Raw genomic sequence first — 12,787 nt, forward strand, 5'->3', positions numbered from 1 at the left:
TGGGTATAATTTTGGAAATCAGTGACACACATGTAATAATTTAGAAAATAATCAGGACAATCCTCTGTGGAAGAAACATTATTGCTTGCACTGAATGTACTTCCTTATAAATAAACCCTTAATTACTTGGAGTTTAGCTGTTGGGGAAAAAAAAAAACTCCATTACCAAGCAAACTGGTTAACAAAAACAATATTATGGGAACATATTTTGTTTTCAATCACAAGTCACGTTGCTCTTCACCTGTGTAGGTTGCTTCTTCCTGCTTTTATTTGTATTTGTACTTACAAGGTAATGAAACTTATTATATAATTATTCTTCTCTATCTTTTCTAGAATAAAACTTCTCCAAGGTATATATCTTGGTCTTTGCTTACTGAGGTTCTTAAGCACTTCTAAGGCCTGCCAAGTGGTACAGGCTGAATTAATATTTAAATAACATGATAATAACTGTTTTTTCATGGATTCTTAAAAAGGTAAATAGTGAGGATTTGCTAAAACATATTTGAAAACCTACTATTATGATTTTCCTAAGTCAATTTAGCTTCTATTTCTAAACACTTATCTTTATACTCACAGATAAGTGTGGCTCATATCCCTCATCAAAGAAACTTCTTTTTACAACAGATGGAGATTGCTACAGGGATCCATAACTGGTCAAAATGTAGAGACTAAGTGACCACAGGAGGCAAAGACTTAATTAGTACATCTACAGCACAATCCCAGTACCTAAAGCTCAGGAGATATGATGGAAAAGGGAGCAGAAAGATGGTAAGAGCCAGAGGACCAAGATGCTTGCTGCAAGATAGTGTCTTCTAGATATTACAGGAAGCTGCTCCCATGATCTCTCAACAATATGGCTGCTTAAACAAGACCTGCATAATGAATACATCAGTTGATGAGCCAATGAAGATGAGGGAAATTTCACAAGACTCCACCCATAGATGAAGAGCTACAGACAAGCAATGGCTTCTGAGGGAGGGAAAATTAGTTATCTTTAGGGTTAAGTTCCCTCATTCATCTCAAATTGTTAGTCCTAAACACATATACATAAGTACAACACTGAATGGATTTACACAAATATATATATATATATATATATATATATATATATATATATATATATATATGCACAAGAAGGGGCCATAGCCCAGAGGTGGTAGTGCAGGCCTTTAACCCTAGCACTTGGAAGACAGAGGCAGGTGGATCTCTGCAAGTTCAAGTCCATCCTAGTCTACAGAGTGAGTTCCAGGACAGCCATGGCCTCACAGAGAAACTCTGTCTCAAAAAATAATAGAAAGAAGAGGAGGAGGAGGAGGAGGAGGAGGAGGAGGAGGAGGAGGAGGAGGAGGAGAAGGGGTCATGAATTTGAGAGGGGGTATAAAGGAGACATAGGGGTGGAAATGATGTAAATACAGTGTATTTATATATAAAATTACCAATAGAATTAAAAAAAACAATTTGACAACATGCATCTTAAAATGTGCTTAATCCCCCTCGTGTGTGTGTGTGTGTGTGTGTGTGTGTGTGTGTGTGTGTGTGTTGCCTGAATATATGTGTGGTTTGTGTATATGTGCTTAACTTGGAGTATGTGTGTATATGCTTAACACTGTATGTGTGTTGTATACATGATGTACTTAACTGTGCATATGTGTGTATGCTTGTGTATGTGAGGATACTTTCTTCCATGTATGTGCATGTGGCAGCCTGAGACTTACATTCAGTTCTACTTCTACTGTTCTTGACCTTTTTTTTTTTTTTTTCTTTTTGAGACATTGATCCGTTACTGAACCTGGAGCTCATTGATGGGCTAGAGTGACTGGCTAGTCAGCCTCTAGGATCTGCCAGCTCTGCCCTTCCCAAGCACTGGGATTACAGATACACACTGCTGCACATGGCTATTATATGGGTGCTGGAAATGTGAACCCAGAGCCTCATTCTCGCACAGCAAGCCCTTTACCTACCAAGCCATCTTCCCAGCACCAAATTTGCATAACTTTTGATCTAATAATTCTGTTTTTTAGATATAAAGAAGTAAAAGTTTAAATACAAATCTATTTAAAGAAGCTTACTGATAATGATGAAATGAAGTAGCTGAAATTTGTTTAAATAAGGAAATGGGGGTGGAGAAATGGATCTGCTGTTAAGAGCACTGTCTTCTCTTCCAGAGGTCGGCAGTTGGATTCACAGCATCCACATGTTAGTGCATGTGTAACTCCGATTTCAAAGGATCAGATGCCCTCTTCTGGCCTCCTTGGAGATTGCATGCATGTGGTGCACAGACATTATACATGCAGGCAAAACATCCATATATATTAAAAAAAAATCTCAAAAAAGGAAATAAATAAGTCATGGTATGTCTATAAACTAGAACAATGTGTAGCCATTAAACAAGGTGTTTAAAAACTTACAAGTAGACTACATAAGCAAACCAGAAAACACTCCAGTTCCAATCACAAAAATGTATGTGCATAGGAAATACTAGCATAAATTCATTAACATGTGAGTAATAGATATTTCTAGATCTCATAGTAAACAAACGTACATTGTGTTTGCAAAGAAAAATATGTATTTGAGTTTAAAAATTTTTACTTTCTCTAGTATTTCCACTGTTTCTCATTAAATGTATCACGGGAAGGGATGTGGAACAAAAGAACAGCCTGTGGTTCCTTTAAGTGAGTGTGTGAGGTACATAAATCTTCACGTTTGACTGCTATTTTGACTTTTAAGTGAAATTTCTTCTTACGAAATAAGAAACGTGAAGCTCAGATTTTGTAGGTTCTTATTCCCTTCTACCCTAGACCTTTGTCCATAAACAACATTTGTGCTGGATATGATGGCATACGCCTGTAATTACAGCAGTTGGAGGGCTGAGGCAGGAGGATTGTCACAAGTTCAAGACAATCCTGTATTACAGAGTGACATTCTGTCTAAAACAACAACAACAACAACAACAACAACAACAACAACAACAACCAAATACGTGCATGCACACACCATTTGTTGGCCTGCCCCTGACCTGTAGAGGGACAGATTATCTGCCATTCCACTTGTTCAGACAGAACTGAATGACAAAGATTGAGAGTGCTGAGCAGTGGTGATGAGAACGTACAGCATTTGAGCAGCTCAGTGCAATGACCCACGAGCAATGTGCCAGACTGCCTAGCAAATCATGACTCACTTTCTACATTTGCAAAGTGGTGCTAATTACACAACCAAATACGGTGAACATAAAAAACAAACAAGCTTACAGAGAACAGTGCTTTGTAAGTTTAAGCAAATTATGCTCAATTACACTCATTTGAGTAACTCTGGGTTTCATTTAAAAAGAACCATGTTACTTGGGGCTAGAGAGATGGCTCAACAGTTAAGAGCTCATCCAGAGGATCTGGGTTTGATACCCAACACCCACGCTGTGGTTCACAACCATTTATACCTTCAGTTCCAGGAGATCCACTGCCTTCTTCTGGGATTCTGTGGGCTCCAGGCACACACAGACAAACGTATAAATAAAACTCCCATACACATAAAATCAAAATAAAATAAAATTTGAAAAAGAATTTAATTACTAAGTAAATATATTTTATATTGTATGAAGAATCTCAAGAAGTTTTACCAATACCAACTTAAGATGGAAAATATTAAATTTTAACTTCTAAAAATAGAGAACTGATAATTTATTTGGAATTATTCTCCTAATAATGTAGCTCTAGGATTTGGACAACAGGGGGCGCCAAAATAACTTGGTTTGCTGGGCTCCATCCACTTGAAGTCACATATCATAGTTGTCAAGCTGTTGCAGTAAGAACGATGTTATTAATGATGTGAGTATAATTAAGCCAGATGCGTTGTTTCTGGAAAGCAAAACAAAACCTGGCTTATAAACTATACATAAAAGGCATACATCTGGTTCACGGAGCCACTCTGGAATATTATGACAATTGTACTTGTTTGACTTTTGTTACTTGCTTACAATTGAAATCTATTCGGCTAAGAAGGTGGTATTGTGTGGTGTGACTAAATGCATATGTAATTAAACTAATAATAATAGGAATGAGATCTTTCTATATCTCTATCAGTGAGGTCTTGCTGAGAAGTCATTAATTCCATGGTTAAGTGTTTTTAACTTTTTCGGGTTACTTTTAGTATAGAGATAATCAGTGTTTAGTCACATTATATGATTTTTTTTTTTTTTTTTGGTTTTTCGAGACAGGGTTTCTCTGTGTAGCTTTGCGCCTTTCCTGGAACTCACTTGTTAGCCCAGGCTGGCCTCGAACTCACAGAGATCCGCCTGGCTCTGCCTCCCGAGTACTGGGATTAAAGGCGTGCGCCACCACCGCCCGGCCTATGATTTTTTTTTATATTTTTGTGATGCATTTATTTTTTTCTGTAACTCAATGATACTTTCCAAAACAAGGACTGATAACAAATCATTGTGTTTGTGAGGATTGTCACCCCAACTGTGTGTAGAATTAGTCCCTTTGTGGGAAGAAATGTGAGTAAATGTGTTGAAACCCAAGCATCTCCAGGTGGCTTAAACCATTTCACAAACTGTCAGCCTTAAAAAGCTCAAAGTAAATGATGATTTCAATATTGTCGCCCTCCACAGTAGCCTTTCTCAAGGGTCGCAGGCAAGCTGAAGGAACACTTAGAAGAAGACCAAAAGGAGAGCTGCAGAGAACACAGTACTTAAACATACCCACCTGTGAGGGGAGTACTGTGAACAAAAGGCGAGCCCCAAGACTGCCAATGTCTTTTACCCGGTCCTTGACATCTCACTTGAAACACATACTTGCTGTTGGGCTCCAGGTAGAATTCCGACTGCTGCACATATGTGAAGTTGGTGTCAAATTCCTTAACCTAAATGGATGCATAATGGCAGTGAAGTGAGGTGGTGGGCATTCAGAATAGTTATTCCATTCAGCAAATCTAGAGAATATCCACTCGATTCTGGGCACTTCATAGAGCCAGAGAAAACAAGCAAGAACAGAGTACTATAAAACATACACAACCACACACAGGTTTTATTTAGAATTAAAAGCAAAATTCATACTGGTTTATATGTGACAAACTTGGAAATCTCCAGAAATTCCAAAATATACATTTTACACTTTGTAATAGTTGCCCACCCCTCCCCTTCTCCCCCCTCCCCCAGGGGATGGAGGATTTGGCTGTTAATCGTTCATATTCTTTCTCTGTGTCAGATTTTTTTTTTTTTGAGTTAGGGTCTGATGCAATCCAGGCTTCTGATCCTCTTGTCCCCACCTCCAAGCACTAAGATTTCTGATATGCACCTGTTGCCTAGTTACTTGGTGCTGGGGGTTGAATTCAGGGCAAGCATTGACTATTTATATGAATAACCTCCCTGAATGAGGAAAGTGTCTCATTTATTCGTGATAAATTAGAAAAAATACTCAGAAGGTAAGTCGTTAAATTGGTTCTTATTGGAGATTTGTGTAAATTGTACAGTATGTATGAGTGTGTGTGCACAAGTATATGAGAGCAAATAAAACATCCAAGAAAAGTGGACTCTGAAAATGCAATGAAAAGGAAATAGGAGAGAAAAGAGCTCAGGAATACAACTGTGATTGTGGTATCATCTGTTATCAAACAAAGTGAAGAACACACTCCATATTAGCTGGCTCAGCCAGGAGAGGGACCCAGGGCTCACAGCAGCAGCACCCCGTGGAAAGTGACTTACTGAAGTTATGGATAGTTGTGACCTGCTATGTGGGTGCTGGGACTGATCCCCTGGTCCTTTACAAGAGCATCGAGTGCTCTTTTAGCCAGGAGCCATGTCTCCAGCCCCTGAGTCGGTTCTTGACAGGAGCTTAAGGTGCCAAGAGGAAGACTACAAAGATAAGTAGCTAGAAGAGAGGGTTTAGCACTCAGAGGAGCAGGAAGGATGCCAAGCACTGTCCACTGTATTGTAGAAACAGGGGCAGTTTATTGTGAAAGAGAAAACACCCTAGAGAAGGGGAGTGGGCCAGAGAGCTGAAGGAAAAGCATGTGCTCAAAAGGACTTCTGGCCCTTTTTATAGGTCATTTACATAGCACTCACTGGTCCTATAAAAGACTCTAAGCTATCAGGGCCCACCTGCCCTGTGTTGATACATGGGAAGTTAACTGGGTCCCTTTTGGGGTTATCAATAAAACAATTTAAAAATAGACTCAAATGGAAGCACCAGGACATTATTAGAGCTTTAAAAGAAAACTCCCAGAGCAGTTATGCTGCAAAACTTTAGCTGCAGAAGGAGAAAGCCATGCGTTTCAGCTGTCATGGAGGCCACAAGATTTTAAGTAGGAATCCTAAAACATTGGGGGATGCGCGATCCAAATGGGCCCCCCAAAATGGCAGTGCCCTTGACAATGTCGTAAATGACATTCTAGGCTCAGCTCAGGTTGGACGCTGACCAGGTAACAGAAGAATTGCTAGCAGATAAACAAAAGCCTGAAATCAGCATTCTTCAGAAACTCATGAAGCAGGTTTCTGTCTGTCAGGAAGAGCCATTGCTTCCCTCATCTCCCTACAGCCGAATATCTCCAGCAATGAGGCATCCACTCCCTAGTAACACCCGTCCAAGTCCCCACTCTAGTCCTCAGGTTCTCCTGGCTCACAGACCTTCCCCACTTGATACTCTAATTTCCAGGCTATTCCCACTTTCTCCTGCAGCAGCATGTCTCTTTAAAACTGTCAAGGCTTTCCCCACCTTTTGCTTTTCTCTCTCTGTCCCCTAAGAGATGGCCATGGTAGCTTTGAACTTTCTCAAATAAACTTGCTTTCTACCCATAGAGTGGTCCAGTTTAGTGGTTTCCCTGTCCCTTCCTTTATAGGGAAAAAGCCTGGAAAACATGCTTAGAAATAAAGAAAAAGAAAAGTCTCACCTTTCTGAATATTTCAGAAAAATGTGCAGACTGATGGCCCTACGTTACTACTGAACTCGGGGCAGAAATAATAGTATAGTACTTCGTTAAAGAGCTAATTATTCTATCTCTTTAGCATGGCAAGTGATCCCACCTTCCTAGGGGTTGTCCCTTAGTCAAAGTGATAAACCCAGCTAGAGATTCTAATCACTTGACGGAGAAGGAGTTTTGTCTACTCTGAAGGAGTGATAGAAACATAGTAGCTAATGGGTCCCTCCTCTTTACTGTTCACATTTTCAAGGTCACTCATTCCTTTCTCAAAATGCAAGCCCTCTTCCCCTTCTGCTTCCTGGAATTAGAGACAGTTCCGCACATTGACTCAAAGTGCTGTTGCGGACCTTCCCATTTCTTCGAAACATGTAAAAGGGGGCACACACTCTGCCTCTTGGCTCTGAACTTGCTTCAGACAACCCATCCCCCCTCAGTGTGCACTTGAGCTCCTAAGCTGAGACCTATCATAACGGTGCCAAAGCCCATGATGGGGCTCAGCTGTAACAGATGCTCTTTGGGGCCCCTGGCCTTCTCTGCTTACTGCTGCTTCTCCACACGCTACACTGGCCTCTGACTTTTGGTAAGTCTCTCATCTTTGGGACAACTACCGTCTCTGGACCAACTCAGTAAAAGTTTAGGCAGCTGCCTCCCTTGAGCTTGGGTTGGGACTCAGTGCTACAAACCAGCCAGTTTTGGGGATGCCCAAACTCAGCTTGGTTTCCTGGGTGTGACAATGGCCACATATTTGGGAGACCAGGAAGCAGAGTGGTGCAGGATTCCGTCACATGTTTCCACTTCCTTAACTCATCCAGCCTCATAATGGATACAACCCATTTTTGCCCACCTTTCTCAAAATGCTTTATCCTGGGGGGAGAAATCATACTCAAATGACCAATTTTCTTTTGTAACATCATCTTGTCACACAAAAAATTAAATAGTAGCTTTCAGTGGCCTAAACATGATTTCTTTGATGTACATTTGAACAGACCTAGATTTTATACAGCATAGTGGCAAATGGCTTGAGGATTCCTATAGCAAATGCCCCTTCTAACTCTAAAATAGCTCTTTTCCTTTCTGTTTTTCTTTACTACATTCTCCACACAAAAGCAGCCTCTTCAGAAAGTCTCTTTCCCCAGCTGCATGGAGACTGCAACTTTTCTCTGTGTGTGTGTGTTAGGAGGCTGCCCCATTCACAGCCAAACGTTTTGCTTCGCTATGATGACAAGAAGCCTGGCTTCTCCAGTGTTGTCCTTGGGTTCTATTTGTCTCCTCTGACACATGGTGGCTCATGGTTGCTACTTTCTGGCTCTCTGGGATCTTACTAAAGGCCTCCTGATTTCTCCTGGACCTGGCCTGGTGCCGATGATACCCACCATGTAGTTGTTCTCCATCTCCCTCCATGTAGTTACGACGTGCCTAAGATAACGCCATCTTGTCCTGACTCCTTTTTGTGTTTACTTAGACAGTTCTCAGCTTCCTACCTGACAGCAGTCACATCTACCTTGGCAACATAGTTGATATTTCCATGACCTTGACCATGGTCCAGATGTGTTCACCAAAATAATGAATATTTATACAAACTTGACATAAACTAATATACCTGAGGAAGGTATAAATAAAAAAAATAGTCATGTCATGTCTAAAATAATTACTATATTCTGCCAGAAATGAATGCTTCCAAGTTACTCTAACTCTCATGTAACTTTGATGTAAATTATTGTCTTTGTGGCTTTTGCCTTTAAAAATGCTGTTCCCCTGAGCTTTGGCCCCAAGACTTTGAGGCATAAGCCTTCCCTTGGTCACTGGCTAATAAAGGACTCATATATTTTTAATTGACTTAATCAGGTGTCTGTATCTTTCTTGTGTGGATTATTACACGTGCCCCATCCCATCTCCAGGGCTGCACATCACAGGATCCTCCATGGCTTTTCTAGTGACACTGGCACCAGCCCCCTCCTTGCAGTCCCCCCCCTCTCCCGACCAGACCAAAGCAGGTTCACATTCTCAAGGTTTCTGGAATGGGGAGTGCGCTTCTTCCTCCATGCTAACTGTGACCACAGGGAGGCTATGTTTTACCCTGACAAGTTTTATTAGGACCCACAGAGAGCTATCTTGTTCTATAGAGTCCACCTTCTACCACCAACTCATGCTCCAATTACACTAAGAAAAAGCTGATTTACATTGAACTGACATAATATACAAAGTGAAAAAAATAAAACAGGGGCTGGGTGGGAGGAGGAGAACCACTCAGGGATATAAGAAAACTACAGGCCCAAACCCAAAACCACTTTAGCATATCTTAGCCTTTTAAAATTAGCCTATCTATTACCTCCCTCTGTATAAACAACTGTGATGAGAACTCCAAAGCTACCTCATGAGATTAACTTTAAGGACATCTGTAACAACCCTATTTAAATCTATCTTCACCAGTACCTTCCCCACAACCTTATATATCAAAACTGTCTGTCAAAAAGTCAACTAAACAGAAATTTTAATTTTTTTTGGCATCACTTCCTTTGATGATGCCTGTTCCATCATTGACTTTATTTACCCTCAACCTCCTACTCAAAAAATGCAGTTCAAATAATTTTGAAACTCAACTTGGGATTTTTGGTCCTTCCTTTCCCTCCTCTTCTCTAAGAGACATTGGATTATGAAAGCTGCTAGATTAAACCAATCTGTATATTTTAAAAATGTCTTGACTTCAAAATGGAAGTCAATAGGTATGCTGCTTTGGGTAAGAGGTTATGCTTTTTTCCACAGAAAATGAGATTGATTCATTCCAGGCTGATATGGATCAGGTTTGATGGGGGAAGACACCCTGAAAATCCTGGCTACAAAAGTAAAGAAATAAACCTAAAAAACCTACAAAACATATGCTGTATTTTACCTGCTCAAACATAAAACAAAAAATATTTTTAACTGACTTATGCACACCACATATTCCATACTTGTAATATATGCTACCTTTAAAAGTTTATGTATTTTCAGAGCAAGGGGACCAGTCACCAATAAAGATGAATGGCCCAGGTGATCCAGCATCTTAAAATGCCACTATTGCAGTTTCCTCAGAGTTCTACATCCAGAATAGCTTTAAGGCTGCTGGATGAGCTGGTCCAGCCTCACGAACTACTCCAGTCAAGACTTAACCATTATCCTAAATTTTCTCAGGGTCCCCCAAAGATGCCAGTGCCCCTAGACAACAGGAAGCAGTCTAGAGAAAAAAAACACCCACATTCCCAAAATTTCTTATGGATGTTTATCATCATTTAAAGAGGGTGGGTTACAAATTGTTATTAGTTATAGTCAGGAAAAAAGCTAAACAAAGGAGTTAAATTCAAAGATCTCTTTCTAAAGAAAAAGGGGAGGATATAGGAATTTATAGGAAAAAAGAGTAGATTACTGAATCTATTTAATCCAAAAATCAACTATCAATCTCAAAATATTTTACATTTGTGTGGATTTTGGTTTATTGATACAAATTTGAAATTATTTTTGCTATAATGTATGTATGTTTCTACTCTTGTTTCGGGTATTGTGTTTATGTAGCTAATTTAAAAATGTCATGTATAATTAAGAAATACAGGTTGATAGTAATCTATAATAATCAAGCTTGTAGTCATATTAGATATGTTTTCAAGGTTAAATATATACATATTTAGATAGATAGATGGTCTTCATATACTTCAAAGACTTATAGAATATGGCATTTAAGGTGTTTAATAACCTAAGGCTTTTCATGACAGTGAGACAGGTCTGTTCCTGACAGCACCAAATTACTTCAAAAAAGATGATGGGCAATGAAGAAACTCTGTATGGAGTTTGCTTTCTTCATGGCAAAAGCTAGCCATTTGGGCAAAGAAATTGCCCTTGCCTCAATAGCTGACAGTGTACTGTCCAAACTGGAACAGCAGGACACAAAAAAACATGACTGGCAAGCTTGCCAAGTCAGGGTAGACAGCCCTGAAAAATTTCCTGCTTCTCAAAAATGTCTGTCAGATATACTAGGCCTGTAGGCCAAAGTTGGGTACCCCAACATTACAGAACAACTTTGGGTGACTGTCTAGGCAACACAGATGTCCCTGTCATTAGGTAACATTACACCCTTCTGGGGTCTTTGATGGACTTAAAGACTAAACAAGTAGACTTAAAGTTTTTCTTAGTTATGATAAAGGTAAATTAGGGATAAAACTTTAGGCTCACAAAGATAAGATAAATAATAGAATATTTTCTCTAAATTTGCCAAATACAAATTGAATGGATATTGTAACTGTAATTCTTACTCAGTAACTGATATATATATTTTTACTATGTTAAATTTAAAACCTTCCTTTTTAATTAGACAAAAAGGGGGAAATGCTGTGGACTAATCCTCTTGTTCACTGTGAAGCTGTATTGCTCTCACTGTTAATAAAGAGCTTGGTAGGAAGAGATTGGACGGGAGAGACTAGAAGGATGCTGGGAAAAAGAATGGAGTCAGGAGGGTTGGGAGGAGACAGAGTAAGCAGGAGATGAACATGTTGTACTGAGATAAGGTACCAAGCCATGTGGTAGAACATAGATAAAAATATGGATTAATTTAAGATGTAAGAGCTAGTTAGTAACAAGCCTAAGCTATTGGCCAATAATTTATAATTAATAATATTATATTATTATAATTAATAAGAGACATAATTAATGTCTCTGTGTGGTTATCTGGGAGTGGCTGGCAGGACAGAGCTGACTGTCTGTCCATATGAAAAACTCTGCTTACAGGATACAAATAGAAAAGTAGAAGTCAAAGTATCTTTACTCTCAGATGATATGACTTTACACATAAAAGACCCTAAAACTCCATTAAGAAACTCCTATAGTTGATAAACATATTCACTAAAGCAGCAGAACACAAAATTAACTCACAAAAATCAGTAGCCTTCCTATATATATATATATATAAATGACAAACATACTGAGAAAAAGCCAGGGAAACAGTACCTTTCACAGTAGCCTAAAAAAAATATACCTTGGGGGCAACTTTAATCAATCAAGTGAAAGATTTGTATAATAAAAACTTTAGTACATTGAAGAAATTGAAGAAAATACCAGAAGATGGGAAGATCTCCCATGCTCATGAATCATTAGGATTAATATTGTGAAAATGGCAATGCTACCAAAAGCAATCTACAGACTCAACACAATCCCCATCAAAATTCCAACACAATTCTTCACAAATTTGGAAAAAACCCAACTTTTAGCTTCATATGGAAACAAAAAACTCAGAATAACTAAAACAATCATGAATAATCAAAGAACTTCTGGAGATATCACCATCCTGGACCTCAAACTGTACTACAGAGCGATAGTAATAAAAATAGCATGGTACATACACACACACAGACCTATTGATCAATGGCGTTGAATTGAAGATCTAGATGTAAATCCATACACTTATGGACACCTGATTTCTTGACAAAGAAGCCAGAAATATACATTATATAAAATATATACATATAAAGAGACAACATCTTTAAAAAATGGTGCTGGTCAATTGGATGTCTACATATAGAAGAGTCTAAATAAATCCACATTTATCACCTTATACAAGACTCAACTCCAAATGGATCAAAGCCCTCAACATAAGATCAACATAAGAACCTGACAGAAGAGAAAGTGAGGATAGGCTTGAACCAATTGGCACAAGAAAAGACGTTCTGAAGAGGACACTGATAGTGTGGACACTAAGATCAACAATTAATAAACAGGACTTTGTGAAACTGAAAAGTTTCTGTGTGGCAAAGGACCTTATCATTTGGGAAAAGCAAAAGCCTAAAGAATAGGAAACGATTTTTATCAGTTGCACATTGGATAGAGTATCTAAAATATATGAAGAACTAAA

The 12,787-nt window shown here is 39.0% G+C and overlaps 1 protein-coding gene across 1 annotated transcript in view; it reads right to left on the bottom strand.

Moving 5' to 3' along the window:
• Il23r (interleukin 23 receptor) overlaps window positions 1–12,787 on the bottom strand; it is a 62,047-nt gene that overhangs the window by 17,765 nt on the left and 31,495 nt on the right. The window contains exon 6 of the mRNA XM_059256706.1: window positions 4,701–4,857. Within this exon, the coding sequence (XP_059112689.1) occupies window positions 4,701–4,857 (157 nt within the window). The remainder of the gene's footprint in view (window positions 1–4,700; window positions 4,858–12,787) is intronic.

The sequence above is a fragment of the Peromyscus eremicus genome, chromosome 3, assembly GCF_949786415.1.
Source record: "Peromyscus eremicus chromosome 3, PerEre_H2_v1, whole genome shotgun sequence".
NCBI classification, from domain to species: Eukaryota; Metazoa; Chordata; class Mammalia; order Rodentia; family Cricetidae; genus Peromyscus; species Peromyscus eremicus.